The following is a 16,365-nucleotide window of genomic DNA, read 5'->3' on the forward strand; positions in this document are numbered from 1 at the left end:
ATTTTGTTTCTGGGAACTCACATGAGAACTTCCCGGTGGGTCACTCATCCTGGGATTATTGTGGCTTCGTCGTAGCATGATATTGTCTGCTTTGGCCACGCCCTCACTGTTTTGTTTCTAGGAACTCATGTGAGAACTTCTCAGTGGGTCACCCATTTTGGGAATGCTCTTACCCGAACTCACTTAACTTCGGAGTTCTGATGGAATCCGAAGCCAGTGAGTCCTCAAAAGGCCTCGTGCTATAGGAGGTGGGCATGTACATATAAGGCACATCACCACCTCTCCGTTGATCGATGTGGGATGTTAGAATGCCACATAAGTTGTCAAATTTAAATTTTAGATTCAAAATTTGACATCTCTTTTGGAGATGATCTTAGGAAATTGCGGGTTTTGTAGCAACGGTATCAGCCGGATACAAACATGGTGTTGGATTGGACATATAGGGTTTTAGCTTTTGCTTATTTTTGTACAAACATATCAATCAATTCTCGAACAAACAAAGGGAACATGGAATGAAAAGCAGGCCTAGGAGTAGTTCTTCTTTCTGGGAACACATTATTACACACGTGTCTAGGTTGTTGTTGTTGCTGCTGCTCTCTCTCTCTTGTAGACATTTGGAGGGGGCGAGGGATCAAGGATTTGTTTAGTTTAGAGTAATGTTAGGAAACTAAATTTGTAAATAAAATTTGCGAATTAAATGATGTGTCATTAACACTTAAGTAATAATTCAACCATCAACTTTCATGTCGTTTAGTTTACAAAATTTTATTTACAAATTTAGTCTCCATAGCTACTCTCTAGTTTATGGTAGAATCTAACGATGTGGGGACTGAAAATAATGATATAGTTGAGCATTGTTAGACGATGAATGGTAGCTAAATTTCATTCTTTAGTTTACTTATATGAGCCCTGGGAGGTCAAGGCTTTGCTTATGGGTTGGAAATTTACATGGATTGGAACACACTATCCCGACCAACTAGTGTAACTCATATAAGTTTTGAAAAGCCAAGAGATTGCTTCTGGGTGGGTTTTTGTTTTTGGTAATGAAAGAAGAAAAAAAATAGTTTAGATTAGAACATGTTATGGTAGGAGAGAAAAAAGGTTAGCTTTTGGAAATAAAGGTAAATATAGAAAAATAATAATGAGTTTTTTAAAAGAAATAAAATTTTTGTTTGTGTTAATAGAATTCATGTTACACTTAATAAATGAGACTGGAAATGTATTAACCAGAGTAGCTAGATTCTTCTGTTCACACCTCCTCAATTCCACTCTTGACTAATCGCTTATTAGTAGTTGATGAAAATCAGCTTGTGAAATGGGAAATAACTAAAAAGAACGCACGTGCACTGTGCAGGACAAAGAAGGGAATGTGGAATGGAAACTTTTGAAAATTGTAGCAGGCACCAACTTCATCTTCATCTTCATGATGGGATGGGATGTATCTCTTTCTCCCTATAGTCTATATTAATGATTTAATGAACAAATTAACATGATTGTGACTTGACAACCACCAACTTTATTATTCACTAAACAATATACATGATAACGAAACATTTCTGATACTGTTTACTTTTAACGAAAAATCATATTTTTATTTTTTTCTGGTACTATTTACTACACATTTATTTATCATTTTTCATTAAAATTAAAGTTTTTTTAAACTTTTCGTTAGTTTTCTTATAATATTAATAGCAGCCAACAAACACTACCAAAATGTTATCCCGAGATTGAAGAAGGTGTCACTGTCCAACAAGATGATCGATGATTTACATGATTGTGCAAGCTGAGGGATTTTCTTCATTGAAATAGTCAGGGCGGGTAACACAATACCCCATGCTGCCACCGCCGTAACTGTCATACACAGGCCTTCCATAGTAACCATCATACTGGATGTACGGGGCTGGCCCCCCGCCATAACCATTGTAGCACGGCCCACCCGCATGCCCCTGGTAACAATCCATACAACACGCTCGGACATGCGGTGGGTGCCCTGGCACAACATGATCTTTAGACTTGCCGTCATCTTTTTTCTTGCCGTCATCTTTAGGGTTGCCTTCATCTTTTTTCTTCCCGTCATCTTTTTTATTGACTTCATCTTTTTTCTTGCCGTCATCTTTAGGGTTGCCTTCATCTTTTTTCTTCCCGTCATCTTTTTTATTGACTTCATCTTTTTTCTTGCCGTCATCTTTTTTCTTCTCGGGCTCTATGATCTCGATGCTTTTGATGGCACTCCCACCTTTGCAGCAAATCTTGTCCCTTATCTTTTCTGGACTACAGCATATCACTTTGATCACCACTTGGTTTTGCTTCTCGTCGTATATCTCGTCTCGTATTTCTCTTGTTCACAAACACACATTAATTTACTCAATTTACATTTAATCTAAATTAATCTTATTTTCCCAAAAAGAAAGAACTGTAACTTTAGCTTTTTATCAAATAACTATAGACAAATCAAGAAGAAGAAAGACTCACGAGGGAATTTACAAAGAACTTTTTTGACCTTCTTGTAGCATTTGTGACACTGAAGATCCACCTTCAGCACCATAATCGTAACCTGAATTACCCATTTTTAATATTAAAAGAAAAAATATGTACATTAACCAAAATTGACAAGAATGAATCTTCAGAAAATATATAAATAATACAGAAGATTGTTGTGCAAAAGTGTCGACAAAAAGAAGTGGAACAGTGCTGCTGGACAATCGGGGTTCTGACTGACTGACAGGGAAGAATCATGGTGACGGTATGTGGCAAAATCAGTAACAGAGAGAGAGAGAGAGAGAGGCAAAAAACAACAAAATAGCACAAAGGAGGGGACTTGGATTCTTATTAGGATATAAATAAAAGAATAGGAACCACAAAACACAAGAACTTAAAGCCTTTTAGTTTTAGCCATACAAATCATCATTTGGGTTATCTGCTTATCCTTGGAAAAAGAAAATGAAGAGAACACAAACTCTACCAAATATTACGTACCTTTTCCTTTTCCCCCATTGCAGTGAGTAGTGGATGCTCACAGGCTCAGATCTGGACGACAACTTCTCAACTAAAATGATTGAATGGGACGACTGCTCTCACGAAACCTACTTTTATAATTATATATACATATTTGTACAAAAATATATAAAAATAGGAATACAATTCGGTGGAACAAAGCAAAGAGAGAGAGAGAAGGAGAGAGCAATATTTGATTAAAGTGGCTTATTCAAAAAAATTATGACAAATTGCTTGTCAAGAAAAAGAGAGAGAGAGAGAGAGAGAGAGAGAGAGAGAGCACAATTGTTCGTACATAGTGCCAATGGGCTGCGAACACGTTGATATTGGAAGGTTGATTTCATGCTGCGGTGGACAAAAGTTTAATGGTAGCTGTAATACGAGTGGTACACCACATGTAAGTGATGAGAAGTTTTATTTTTTTAAGTTATTAATTTTTTTAACACAAGTAGCTCATCATTTTTATAATAACAACTAATATACTACAATGTATTCTGAACACACTGAAAAATCTTGTTATAATGATTGAGGGTTGTCGTTATACGACTTTCTTATGATCGCTAAAAGTTTCAATTTCTTGCACATGCATGTGCTAGAGAGATTTTTCAGTGTGACTGTCATACGGGACGGTACACCATGTGTTGCTATATAAATAGTAGGATATGTGTGTTAAAAAGTTAATAATTTAAAAAATAAAATTTTTCATCACTTACATAAAAACATATGGTGTACCATCTGTATTTCCGTCATAACTAAAAATTTCTCCATGTGCTGGCTTTGATTCACCCACCTCACCTTTCATACTTTCCAACTTCCTGCTAATATTATTTTAAGTAAATGATTAATTATGAGTCCATTATCAAAATAAAATTGCATCCTAAGTTAATTATAATTATTAAAGTTCACATAGAATTTGGTGGAGAGGAGAGCTGCCAATATTATTTCAAGATCGTCAAATTAATGGAGAAAAAAAACTATATTGTAAGGTCGATAGTTTGGTCAAGTGCAATTATGGATCATGCACCCCCACATGGCACATGGAAATTCTTCCAGTTGTCCCTAAATCTTAAGTAACAGGTGCCAACCAACTTTGACTAGCTACTTGAAGTTTGGTTTGTTAATCCAAACCGGTGAAGAAACGTCTAGTAATTAGGATACCGACTTCGATGCAATTGATACGTCAGCATTTTAGAACCATACGTACATACATGATGCGTCATATATACGTGGAATTTGGCGTAGAAAAAAAGAATGTGATAAACCCTATTATCTGCAATGTACTGGAGAGAGAATGGACGATCAAATTTCAAAAAGCGTGGGCTCCAGATGACAAAAGTGTGGCTGAGGTTCAAAATGTCCCAACTTCATCGAGGTGGGTTGGCTCAGTCACACGAGAGTGGTTGATCTTTTCTTCTTGTTTAAGGGTTTAGTGGTCCATTTTTTAAGTGCATCACAGCTCATTCATTTGTACGTAAGACTTGATATGTTTCGTGGTGATACAACCGACATGGAAATGAGGATGAGATTAGTTGATATTTGGTGCAACGATATTTAAATTAATTAGTTGTTTACTTAATTATCTTTTTGGCGCAATGAGGTTCCACGACTAGAAAGTAGTGCACTACACACCCTAACAATGGTCAAAAGTAGTGTGCTGGTGTACCATGTTGCCTAGCTAGCTACTTGTTCATATTTTGTGGTTGCCAACTGGCTTCTGGGATTGTGGCAACACAAAAAATGGTGAATTCTTTAGACAACGTGCATGTGTGCCGATCAATTTAAGGATCAAAATCGTAGAAATATGTTGTACGTACTACGGTTCAATTAATCTTTTTTACTTTATACAAGAACAACATGCATTGTCTTGTTATTTGACCGACAAAAAGTTGTTATCGTTTGCTAATATATATTTGTGACCTCAGCTTATCAAGAAATATGATTTAATAATAATAGTTTTGTTGTCCTTTGGCTCCCTTGATTTGATTCTATACATTAAAAATTGATTTCACTTTCCTGCCTGCTTCCTGCTTCCTGCTTCCTGCTTCCTGCTTCCTGCTTCCTGCATCTGCATGCATACGAACTGCGCAGCCATAGCTGTTGGTGGCGGTGATTCCGCTGCGAGAGACGGTTGGAAAAAAAGTAATCAATAAATCTTACAGAACTGTAATAATTCAGTCATGAGCTTCGAATCATTGACATTTCAATTATAAGGATTCATAATTTAAATTTTAAGATAGTATTAATGGTTTACAAAATTACAAAGGTACAAAGCCATTAACAATTATGTAACTCAAACTCTTCATACCTAGACTCTGCTCACTACAATCTCTATTTTAATCTTCGCGGCAAAGTTCTCTTCATATCTCATTACTTCACTCTTCTTTCTTCTTCGTTACCAAACTGATTTTCTTCATGTACTATCTGATCTATTCAGCTATTCTCCTCAGACAACAAATTGATATCTGGGAAGAAAGAAGAAAACATGCATCAATAAAATTTCGAATTTTTAACCACCTCTAATTCATAATTAATCTAAGTAAATACACATCAACCACAACAATAAGAACTTTCAAATAGAAAAGTATCTATTAACTACCATGCAGAGGATCTTCCTAGATCCAACTTCCCACAGCCCTATGTCCCCCATATTGGTACCAACTGAAGCATATACAGAGAACAATCAACAGTCAATCATAAGCAACAAGCATCTAGGGAAAAACTGTAGAGCCGAAGGTATACAAATAAATGTAAGGAGCTACTTAAAAAATACAACCCAAGAAGCAGAGTCTGCTGTGAAGGATGAAAATCCATGCTCATGGGAATTGAGCCCTGATTCAAAGTCCGTGTGACATTCTTAGGCAAGTCATCAGGTGCATTCAAAGCTTGCCCTGGACATGTTACTGGCCACATGTTAACAGGGAGATTAATCCAAATCCCTGATTTCCTGGTATTCCTGTACAAACTGATTATGGCCTGATTTTTTTAAAATCATTCCATAAGCTGCAACCACAACACAACCACAGCTAATAAGAACTTTCATGAGCTGAATCTAAGCTTGCAAAAAGCATTCCATGAGCTGCAAAACACAAATGCAACTGACTACTATGCATACCTTTGAATTTTTCAGATGTTTCTTCAGATACAGTTCATTGGAATCCAGTGTAGGTGGTGATGCTAAAAGCATACATGTTCTTTGCTTCTTCCAATTTCTACATAAACACAAATTAACAGATTAATCTCCCAATTACAATACGTAGCATGAAATAACAAAAACAGCCAATATAATCTGGTGCGTTAAATGCTTTGCCCTCCCTCATTTTATACATCGTGGGAAAATATCAAACCCAAACAGAAGTCCTCTGAAACTCCGATTTCAATATAATCAAACACAAACAAAATACCAACTCAACTCTGATTATAAAAAAACTAAGGGAAAATTAGGTTCACATCCTTTTTTTTTTTTTACTCCATCGATTAAAATCCAATTCATTTTGAATTTTTTATCAAGGTCCTTGGGTATTAATAACATCATTAATTATTTGAATAATAAAATATTTATTTTTTTAAATATATTCCTTTAGTGTTAAAAATGTTACAATTAGTATATTTATATTTATGGCTAAATTTTTTTATCATATATTTTCATTTTTAGTTTGTACCTATTTTTAATTTGCAAATATTTTTTAATTTGTACCAATTTTCTTTTCATTTTTAATTTGTACCCATATATTAGTTTCTTTTTGTGCCTATATTTTTAAAGTTTTATTTGTGTTTGTACCCATGTGTATACCGTCACGTGACATTGTATATTTAATCAATGATAGAAAAATTAAATATGGTATATTTATGTTTTTATGCCTAAACTTTGTATCATATATTTATATTTTTAGTTTGTACCCACTTTTAATTTGCAACATTTTTTTTTTTAATTTGTAGTATTTTCTTTTTAGTTTTATTTTGTACCCATGTATTAATTTCTTTCAGCGCCTATATTTTTAAAAATTCATTTGTACTCATAATTTTTAATCTTTTATTTGTACCCTAATTTATTTATAATGTACCCTTTCTTCTTTATTAATGTACCACTTTGTTATATGTGAAACGTACCAATTTTTTTGTAACATGTACCAATTTTTTAACATTATGGATACATTCTTTTGCCATTTATTATTTCTTATTTTTACATAGTTTTTATCCATTTATTCAATCAAAATGTTTGAATTTTTTTATTGTAACCGTTTCTAAAAGTATTATAACGAGGGATTTTAAATTTATAGGATTATAAATCTCATAAAATATAAAACAATTGATGTCAAAACTATAAAAATATAAATATTAATAGTAATATAATGAGGTGTACAAAGTCAAGGGATCTTGATCAAACTTTGAATACTATTAAGGTTTTAATTAAAGAATGTTAAGGATTAGGACCGCATCCAAAGTATCCCAAAAACTAAACTAAACTATAAATTGAAACTTTCAATAGAATAACCCCAGAATTTTAAATTACTTACCTTGAGAACAGAGGGTTTTGCAACCTACAAACAAACATCCAAATTTTGAAAAACCTACGAACCCAAAATCATAAAAACACCAAAACTAAAACACGGAATCACATTTTCTCAGCTACCGAGCAAAAAATTACGAATCCAAAACTAAAATATAAAAAAAATCCCAAAAACTTAGTGTTGCATGAAGTCCGTACCTTGGATTTTGAGGAAAGGAATATGGGTTTCGACGGATCGGCAACGTTTGAGAGCGAGAGACTGAACACTTGAGAGTGAGAGAGGCGAGTTTGAGAACGGCGGAAGCAGAAATTTGAGAAAGAGGGAACGGATGGAAAAACCATGAAGATGCACTGGAAGTGGAAGGTCCAGCGATATGATGAACGGATTGCAGAGCACAGTTTTTCCTTTTTGGATTTCGTTTCTGAGGAAGGAGTCGGGAGACTTCTATTGGCAATCCAGGGTCAAAACCGTCATTTTACTGTGTAATTGACAAAAAAGTAAGACTTTAAGAACAACTGAAGGGCAAAATTGGAATAACACTAGCGAATGAACAGTGAAAAGGACACAAAGGGAATTAAATAGAAAGTTAGGCATTTTGCATATACTAGATAATAATGTCCGCGCGTTGTTGCGGGATTACAAATTGCAGGAATAATTACGTTTGATCGACTACCAAAGTTTAATCTAATATAATCAACTGATTTTTTATTTTCAGCTATATGAACACATGTTGGAAAGAAAAAAAAAAACAATAATTAGAGTATGTATAAACATAATTACTTGGTGAATTACTAAATCATGAGAAAATGAAGGGTTTACAATTAGATGCAACCAAACCCATTAGGCCAAAATGCTAAAACAATACTAAAAAAATACGAACCAGAGTTTTTAAATTTGATAAAATAAAAAAAACAATTAACATCAGAAACAATGAACACATTCGAGTATATTTTGTAAATATGATGTATTGTATAATGCTTTTGTAATGCTTTTGTATTGTATAAAACTACAATTGAAGGGAGCATTACTGAGACCTGAATTGGTTCCGCTGCTTAGCCCAAATTTTTTTCAAGATTTACGGACAAAACCACAAATTCTAGCAAACCAAATAACAAACAGAGACAGAATCAGGAAGCAGCAGAGGCAGGAAACCATACCCAAAATAACTCATAATTTCCAGTGCCTAAAATCCAACCGAAACAGAAGATAGCAAACTAAACATATAAAGATGCTTCCAAATTCGTTGATTAAAAATAAAGCTAAGATCTCATTACAGCCTTGCAATCCACCACCTCACCAGCTAAATCTTACCCTCAAGTGCCGAGAAATGGTGCAGTGGCCAAGTTGTCCTTGTCTCTGTATAAACGAAACCTGCAAAACAAACGAATCAACCAAAAAAACCAAATCATAAATCTCAAAAAGGCCAAAGAACAAAAGTAAAAGTAAAAGTGGGAAGAATATAGGGGAAACGCAACAGCCTACGATGATCAACACGTGGGCTGGGCAAATGAATTGGAGTCACGCGTGGCCTAAAAGGGCAATTCCGTCATTTAACTGTGCAACAAAGAGAAAAAAGCTTGCTGGAAAACCAAACGGAGGGCATTTTCGCCACTCCACTGACCGTGAACAGTACACCGGCATTTGGGTTTTAGTATAGAAATAATATAATTTGAGATTTTTTGTCACCAGACGAATACAGTACACACCCACCCACGCCCACCTAGGAAATCCCTTAATCTTAACGCGCACAAAACCCTTTGGGAAATTGACATTTTGAGAAATACATCTTGAAAAGCTTCCTGGCTCAGAAAATGATAAAACCATGCAACTAATAACAATAACCATATTTTATTGTCTTAGTGCACTGTACAAGGGATTAATTAGCGGTGTCTATACATAACACATGAAAGTTAACATATTCCTGCTCATCTATCTCATTTGTAGAAGAGATGTAAACGTTTATATTCGACTTTTAATAGATTTCTCGTCGCGTTGAGTAAAGAAACGTAAAGAGTGAGGTTCTTTACATTTTGATCCCATTAAAATTTGAATGGTGTTGTTGTGTCCCATATATTGGTCCCCTTGAGCAAAGAAATGTCTACATGATTCTATCACAAACAAATAACGTGTCATGTATCTCGAGAATTATGATAACGGAAATAAGCCTCAGAAAGTAAGCATCTAAGGTCACTTCAATCTATGATGGTCAAGGCCGGCCCTAAGGGTAGCTGGGTAAGGTGATCACCTAATGCCCCCGACTTATAAGGGCACCCAATTTTTTTTATATGTATGTATTAGTATATAAATACTTTTAAAGTAAGATGGATAACACAAAAAACTTGGTGGCGTAGTGGAAAAGAAGGCATTTATTTGGTTACCATCTCTTGTTCGAAACATGATGAAGACTCCCCAAACAAGTATTGTTTTTCCAAATATAATTAGAAAGCCTAATCTAATAACAATTTAGATTATGTAAACTCAATTAGAACATTTGCATTTAAAAATGCGAAACATGTATTATCTAATGTTTATATATCTTTCTTGTTTCAGTATTAATTTTTAAAGAGAGAGAGAGAGGGACAATAGGAAAAATGGGGCGGGTCCCTTCTCTTTCAAGCGCATTACTACTGAGTACGATGCAAGATTTCTAAGAACTTCACTAACTTCGTAAGACTAATGAAAGAAGATTTCATAGTTGAATTCTAATGGTACAAAACTGTTCTCTACGCCGAGAGAGAATTCCAAAAACATATAAATAGAGAACTGAGAAGCAGCAAATACCAGTTTCACATTACATTTTCAGTGTGATGAGCTTTGTCAGTAAACTAAACAGCCCAACATCTAAGCAGTAACTAACTCAGATGAACTTCTAGACTCTAACCATGACTTGACTGCAACTTTTGTTGTCAAAAACCAGCCAGCCTTGTCTGAGGCCTCATGGAATGGAGCATTCAATTCCTTCAAATGCGACTCAAATACACTCGCCAGACCTTTCTCTGAATACTTATGTTTCCCATGTCCAGTATTAATTCCAAGCAACGGCAAAAGCTCCTCACCAGATTCCAATACCCGAGATAGGTCATTGATCCAAACATGTAATGCAGTCAGAGCAGCCCCAAGAGAGAGGCCCTTGAGATACAAAGACCACTAGGTCTGAGAACTTGACTGTAAGCCTATATATATCTGAAGAGTGATCCCCAAGTCTAGTAGCTCACAGGCTCTCTCCAAGAGATTGAGGTTCACACAAAGATCAATCAGGCAATTGCAGTAAGCCTTCTTTACATCCGAACCAATCGAGTTAAAAAGTAGTGATGCTTCGTTCTTGAAGTTTTCACTACTTTCCTGCTTCTCCACTAGAAGTCTTACCACATACCCTAGTTTTTCATCAGCCCTCTCAATGCAATTCACAAGCTTGCAAAGTTCTTCCTTTGGTGTTTGAGTCATAACATTCAGGAGACAACCACAGAAACATTCATCTGGTGTTATACCCAATTCTAGGAGTTGATTGAATATCTTGACAACGTCATCAGTGCGTTTTGCCTTACCGTAGCATTGGATGAGTGATGTCAAAATAAAGATGTTTGGCTCCAAACCAGCTTCTAACATCTCATTCAATGTTGCTTCTGCCTCTATGACTTTCCACACTACAGGAATATATGGTAATCATGGACGAAAAGGTCCAACCGTCAGGCTTCAGTGTTTCAGAAAACTCTTCATTTCTTCAAAAATCTCAACAGCTTCGTCGGTGTAACCAACATCAGCACACATAGCTAAAAGGGTGTTATAGAGAATTACATTTAACTCCAATCCCTTTTCCTTCATCTCTTTATAAACATTAAGAGCATCATCACAGTAACGAGCTCTACCATAGGCCCTTAAAAGAGTTGCATAGGTTACCCAATTTGGTGAAAGCTCCTTGCTTATGATCTCTCGGTAAATTTTCTTGGCCTGCCAAGGCCTCCTAGCTCTTCCCATAGCATCCAACAAAGTGTTATAAATAACCAAGTTTGGCTTAGCTCCTATAGCTTTCAGTTCCTCATAAATATTCAAGCACCCATCAAAATTCCCCGATTGCCCGTGAATTTTGATCAACGTAGAAAACGTCACTGGATCAATGCGCCACTACTCAGTCCTGGCCCGGTCATACAAACTGAAAGGCATTTCAACCTCCGCACGTCCATAGGCGTCAATCATAGCCGAATAGGTAAAATCATCCGGATTACACCCAAAACCGGGCATCTTCTCAAACCACTCCACAGCCTTATCAAGCAACGACCACATCCCACAGCAACTAATCATAGTCGAAAAGGTAACATTATCGGGGTTAACACCTCTCTGGAGTATTTCGTCGAACAGCTTCTCTGCTCTCTCCATATCCTTACCCTTCCTACACACTTTCAAAGTCACATTATCCAAAATCACCTCCCGCTTCGGTTTCAACCTCTGCTGAAAGTAGTTAAGCGCAAGCAAAGCATTTTCCGGATTGTTCATGCTATTCAGAACGGCCACAGCGTTTTATTCCAAAATATTATCCCCTCGACCTTTTAAAGCTTCGAAAATATCACTTTCAATCGGAGTGCAAGAGTTCAAATACTCAGCTACTTTCACCAAAGAAGCTTACCTGGAATCGTAGGACTTGTGCCGCAGCTGTGAAGCTCTGGGGCTGCTGGGATTGACCCAGATATAGCTTTTCGACAAAGACCCTCGATCTGGGCTCTGAATATTTCCAATTTCTGGAGCTTTGGAGTTCTGGGCTTCTTCTGCAACTGGGTCTTGCAAAGAAACATGTTGTATTTGCAGAAAGGTTCTTGACTGAAATTGCAGTGAAGGAAAACTGACTCTGCGGGTGTTAATTGCAAGGCTCAGGAGTCGGAAATCAGTCGGGGAAGAAGAAGAAGGGAGAGGGCGGGAGGGAGTTTGGGGGTTGCGGAAAAGAAAAGAGGGTGAAGGACACAAGTGACAAGCCACCTTCCTCACCCTGTGGGGGATTATGAAAGGTGCTTTGCTTTTGCTTTGTATAGGAGGAGGTTAATTACTACGTTTGCCTCATGTGTATAACGTACCTTCTAATATCTCACAGGGGCAAATTTGTCCGCCTACAGCGCGGACAAATATCTTTTTGAACTTGTATCGGACGTGGAAGTGATTTTCCGCGTTCGGAAGATGTTCGAAGCCCAACTTGAATTTCCAAGAGCTTTACGATCAGATAAAAAGTTGATTAAAATAGGCATTGTTTTGTATGGCATCAAGAAAAATGTTATGATTAAGCTTTTTCATAGCAGTTTTATCATCGTTTTGTAGGTCCAAATGTTCAAAACCTGAAGTGTAGGAAAGATGAGTTTAATATAAGGAAATCACAAACGATAACAAAATTGTGAGTGTTAGCTCACAAATTTTGTAGAAAATGCAACAACTGATGTTACATACGGTGTTCAGAAGCATTCTTATCGTAATAGAAAATCAAGAATAAAATCATCTCCACCGTCCAAATCTCCATAATTTCCCATAAGAATTTTAAGATTCTTACGGTTTGGAAAATTTGACACGAATATAGGTTATACTAGAAATTGATGCGTGCGCGTTGCTACGGAATTAAAGGAACTATAAGTTATAGTTCTATCTCTACCTTTCCAACAGCCTTTAAATTGAATTTCTATCAACAATGAGAAACAACACATTTATAAACATAAATTTAGGTGATCTAATGGTTAAAAGCTATGTAAACCACCTAGTAGACATCAAAAAATAAAATATACACGAAAATTAAGGACTCGCTTCTGTGGAGTTCACGGGATTTACTTAAGTAAATCTCCCCCTAAGATCCTTAGATGTTATTTCTGCTATGTATACGGGTACCTGCTTATGAGAAAGAATTTAGTCATTATGTATGTGTTCTATGGATATTTTATAAACTAATACAAATTTTGAAGAAGCAGAGCAGAGTTTGTTTGCAATTTGCAATTACCACATAGATAACAGAAGGCAGGCAGGAAAAGAAGAAGAAGAAGAAAGAAACAGAAAACAATAAAAGAAAAACAACCATTTCAAGGAGAAAGAAATAGAAAACAACAAAAGAAAAACAACCAAGGAAATGTTACTTTTCAATTCTTAATAATGTCACCCCATCGTTCAGTATAAAGATCAAATGAATTTGCCTGTTGAAAATTTCCAGAAAATTTGCTATAAAATGTGACCACACATTAGACTTCTTAATTGCATTCATCATATGTATATGGAGATGGAAAGGAAAAAAAACCTTTGCAAATGCTACTGCGCCGCCCTGCAATACTGAATATTTCAGATAACCACATTGTCTGTTTCAAGATACCAACACGAAAAGAATGAAAAATACCTTAACAAATGCTGTGCATATTCAGAAATATGTAAAGTTCCCAAAAAAACATTATATTTCAGAAAATTGTGTTCAAATTTCAAAGTTGATAACAAAGGCAGCACTAAAACATAACAATTTAGAACAGAAAAGGAAATGTAACTAAAAAAAGTTCTGATAAAATTATGGAGAAACATGCACGAACCTTGGAAGTAAAAAAATCAAGCTGTATCTAGAAAGCCTTTTTGCTGAATTCTTTAACAATCTAACATGACTCAAAACACTAAGTTGAAAAGAAAGAGAAAACATTCACCAAGTGGACTAAGTTTCAAACACAAACCAAATACAAAGTTGCATTTACACCATTGCAACATGCTATCACTACGGAATTCTCATGTAAAACCATACAACACAGAAAAGAGAGTGAATGTACAGAAGTGAAACACTAATATAAACTAATAATGTCTAAATTACTTTTACAAACTCTCTATAATAGAGATATCCAGTTCAGATTGTTAGATATTTTGGTCCCAAGGTATTGCACTATCTTTCATATGACTAATGAAAAATAAGCAAAATTGAAAAGGTATGACAAGCAGAAAACAGAAGGCTAGATGGGAATGGGTACTCCTTTTATTGTTTGTTTTGTTGAAGGATTAATTACATTTACCATTTCACACATCACTCAATGTATCCATATAAAATCACTTCTTGATATAGAAGCACTGCATCATAACTTATCTAACTCATGGAAACAACTACGTTCAGTTAAAGAAATTCCCTAGACTGTATCTTAAGCTACTTCTTAACTTTGTCAGCCATACCAATCTAATAAAAAATCCATATTTCATTTAATCCTTCTTAATTCTAACTCCAAGTATTTCAGCATGCAGATTATAGAAAAATCATAACATAACATATAAATGAATTAAAAAACAATGAAATTCAAATATACAAACTAAGTTTTATGCAATGATATAAAATGTGCTTTGTGCTTATTATAGAAAAATCATAACATAACATATAAATGAATTAAAAAACAATGTTTAGAAAACTCATAACATAACATATAAATGAATTAAAAAACAATGACATTCAAATATACAAACTAAGTTTTATGCAATGATATAAAATGTGCTTTAGCACCACTCCTAATCCTAACCTTAATTTTCATTCCTAACACCAATTGACAATCCAACCATGAATTTCCAAAACTTTCTCAAATCCTGATCTTGAGCATGCATTAAATCCTATCTAAAACTTGAATTCGTTTTTACACAAAAAAAAAAAAGAAAAAGAAAAGAAAAGAAAAAAGACACAGAAACATTGAGAAGGCCTAATTTCCTAAACTGGCTCTTGCTTTGTCGCTCTTCAGCAAAAAATAAAAATGGGAAGAAGCCACTGACTCACCTCCCCAAAATCTTCCTAACAATATAGAAATAACACCCACTTCAACACGTGCAATGTCACCTCACAATGTGATTCTAATATCTTCTTTCGGGGATCACCGTATATGAAATAAATAAAATACTTTAATAAGAGGTGTAACAATTTGAAAATTTATAGGTGCTTTATCAGCATTTGTACCTGATATTTTCAATATAAAATTCACATTTGTCTCAATTTTTTCATTGGCCACCATTTTTCCTTCCAAAGGTTGGTGCTGCAATAATGTATCCCAAAACGTATTGCAATCTGACAATTAGCGTTGTGAGAATATTAAAACTCGTAGAAATTTTTGATAAATACATATTGTATATTGGTGCATATATTTCATGGATATCTAGATTATTACCTGTGAGAATGTCATTCTTAACTATGCGAGACCACAGTTGGGAATAACTGAGAAAACAAAAATGATATCATGGAATGTGTGGATGAACATCTGACAAATGCTTAGAACAGTTTTTCATGCATGTTTATTAATGAAAAATTAGATTAAGTGAGCAAAAATCCCCACCATTGTTGTTGCTATGACTGCCACTATCCCGCCATTGTTGTCGTTGCCACCTCCCCTACTATGTCCTTTTTTAACTATGACTTAAACTAAGCAAAAAATATTTAAGAGTTCAATATTGCCACTTTGCCGGCATTAGGATCTTCTTTTCCCATTATACAAAATCAGAAGGTTAGGAACAAAAAAAAGAAAGGGTAAAAACATGGTGATCTTATTTTGAGGTACCTTATGAGCTTGTTTAATCATTATTTGCTGGCATTTTCGTCATGGTACTTTACAATTTTTGATTCAATAGCAGGAACATCTATTCCTTCGATCAAGTCAAATGCTACAAAATGATTTTGCTCTTTGTCAGACTAACTTTTGACAAAGAAATGAGTGTATAGGCAACAGCTAAGCTGAAAACTTACTCATGTCCTCCACTTCCTCCAAGTAATCGTTGTATTCTCTCAAGGAAGAAAAGCCCTCTTCTCATTTATTGAATCTACACAGCAAATCATCTCTGTCGAAGATGCATAATAGAATGTTATTTATGTATTGGGTAATAGCACATATTACAGTGCTTTTAAAGTAGA

General features: G+C 35.2%; 1 protein-coding gene, 1 long non-coding RNA gene and 1 pseudogene across 2 annotated transcripts; all 3 read right to left on the reverse strand.

Annotated features, from left to right (window-relative positions):
* Positions 1 to 1,727: 1,727 nt before the first annotated feature.
* Positions 1,728 to 3,180, reverse strand: LOC137728034 (heavy metal-associated isoprenylated plant protein 39-like). Its single transcript, XM_068466909.1, has 3 exons — positions 2,977 to 3,180; positions 2,473 to 2,554; positions 1,728 to 2,335 (listed from the first exon to the last, which is right to left on the reverse strand). Exons 1-3 carry the CDS (start codon positions 2,992 to 2,994, stop codon positions 1,767 to 1,769), a joined length of 669 nt encoding a protein of 222 aa, XP_068323010.1. The 5' UTR covers positions 2,995 to 3,180; the 3' UTR covers positions 1,728 to 1,766.
* Positions 3,181 to 4,776: 1,596 nt separating this feature from the next.
* LOC137729488 (uncharacterized) lies at positions 4,777 to 8,462 on the reverse strand. Its single transcript, XR_011068001.1, has 5 exons — positions 7,700 to 8,462; positions 6,107 to 6,203; positions 5,591 to 5,994; positions 5,300 to 5,456; positions 4,777 to 5,109 (listed from the first exon to the last, which is right to left on the reverse strand). It is a non-coding gene; the product is annotated as an uncharacterized lncRNA (long non-coding RNA).
* A 1,778-nt stretch (positions 8,463 to 10,240) lies between these two features.
* Positions 10,241 to 12,733, reverse strand: LOC137728649 (pentatricopeptide repeat-containing protein At4g16390, chloroplastic-like; annotated as a pseudogene).
* Between the last annotated feature and the right edge of the window lie 3,632 nt (positions 12,734 to 16,365).

Source organism: Pyrus communis, chromosome 3, assembly GCF_963583255.1.
Source record: "Pyrus communis chromosome 3, drPyrComm1.1, whole genome shotgun sequence".
Lineage (NCBI taxonomy): Eukaryota > Viridiplantae > Streptophyta > Magnoliopsida > Rosales > Rosaceae > Pyrus > Pyrus communis.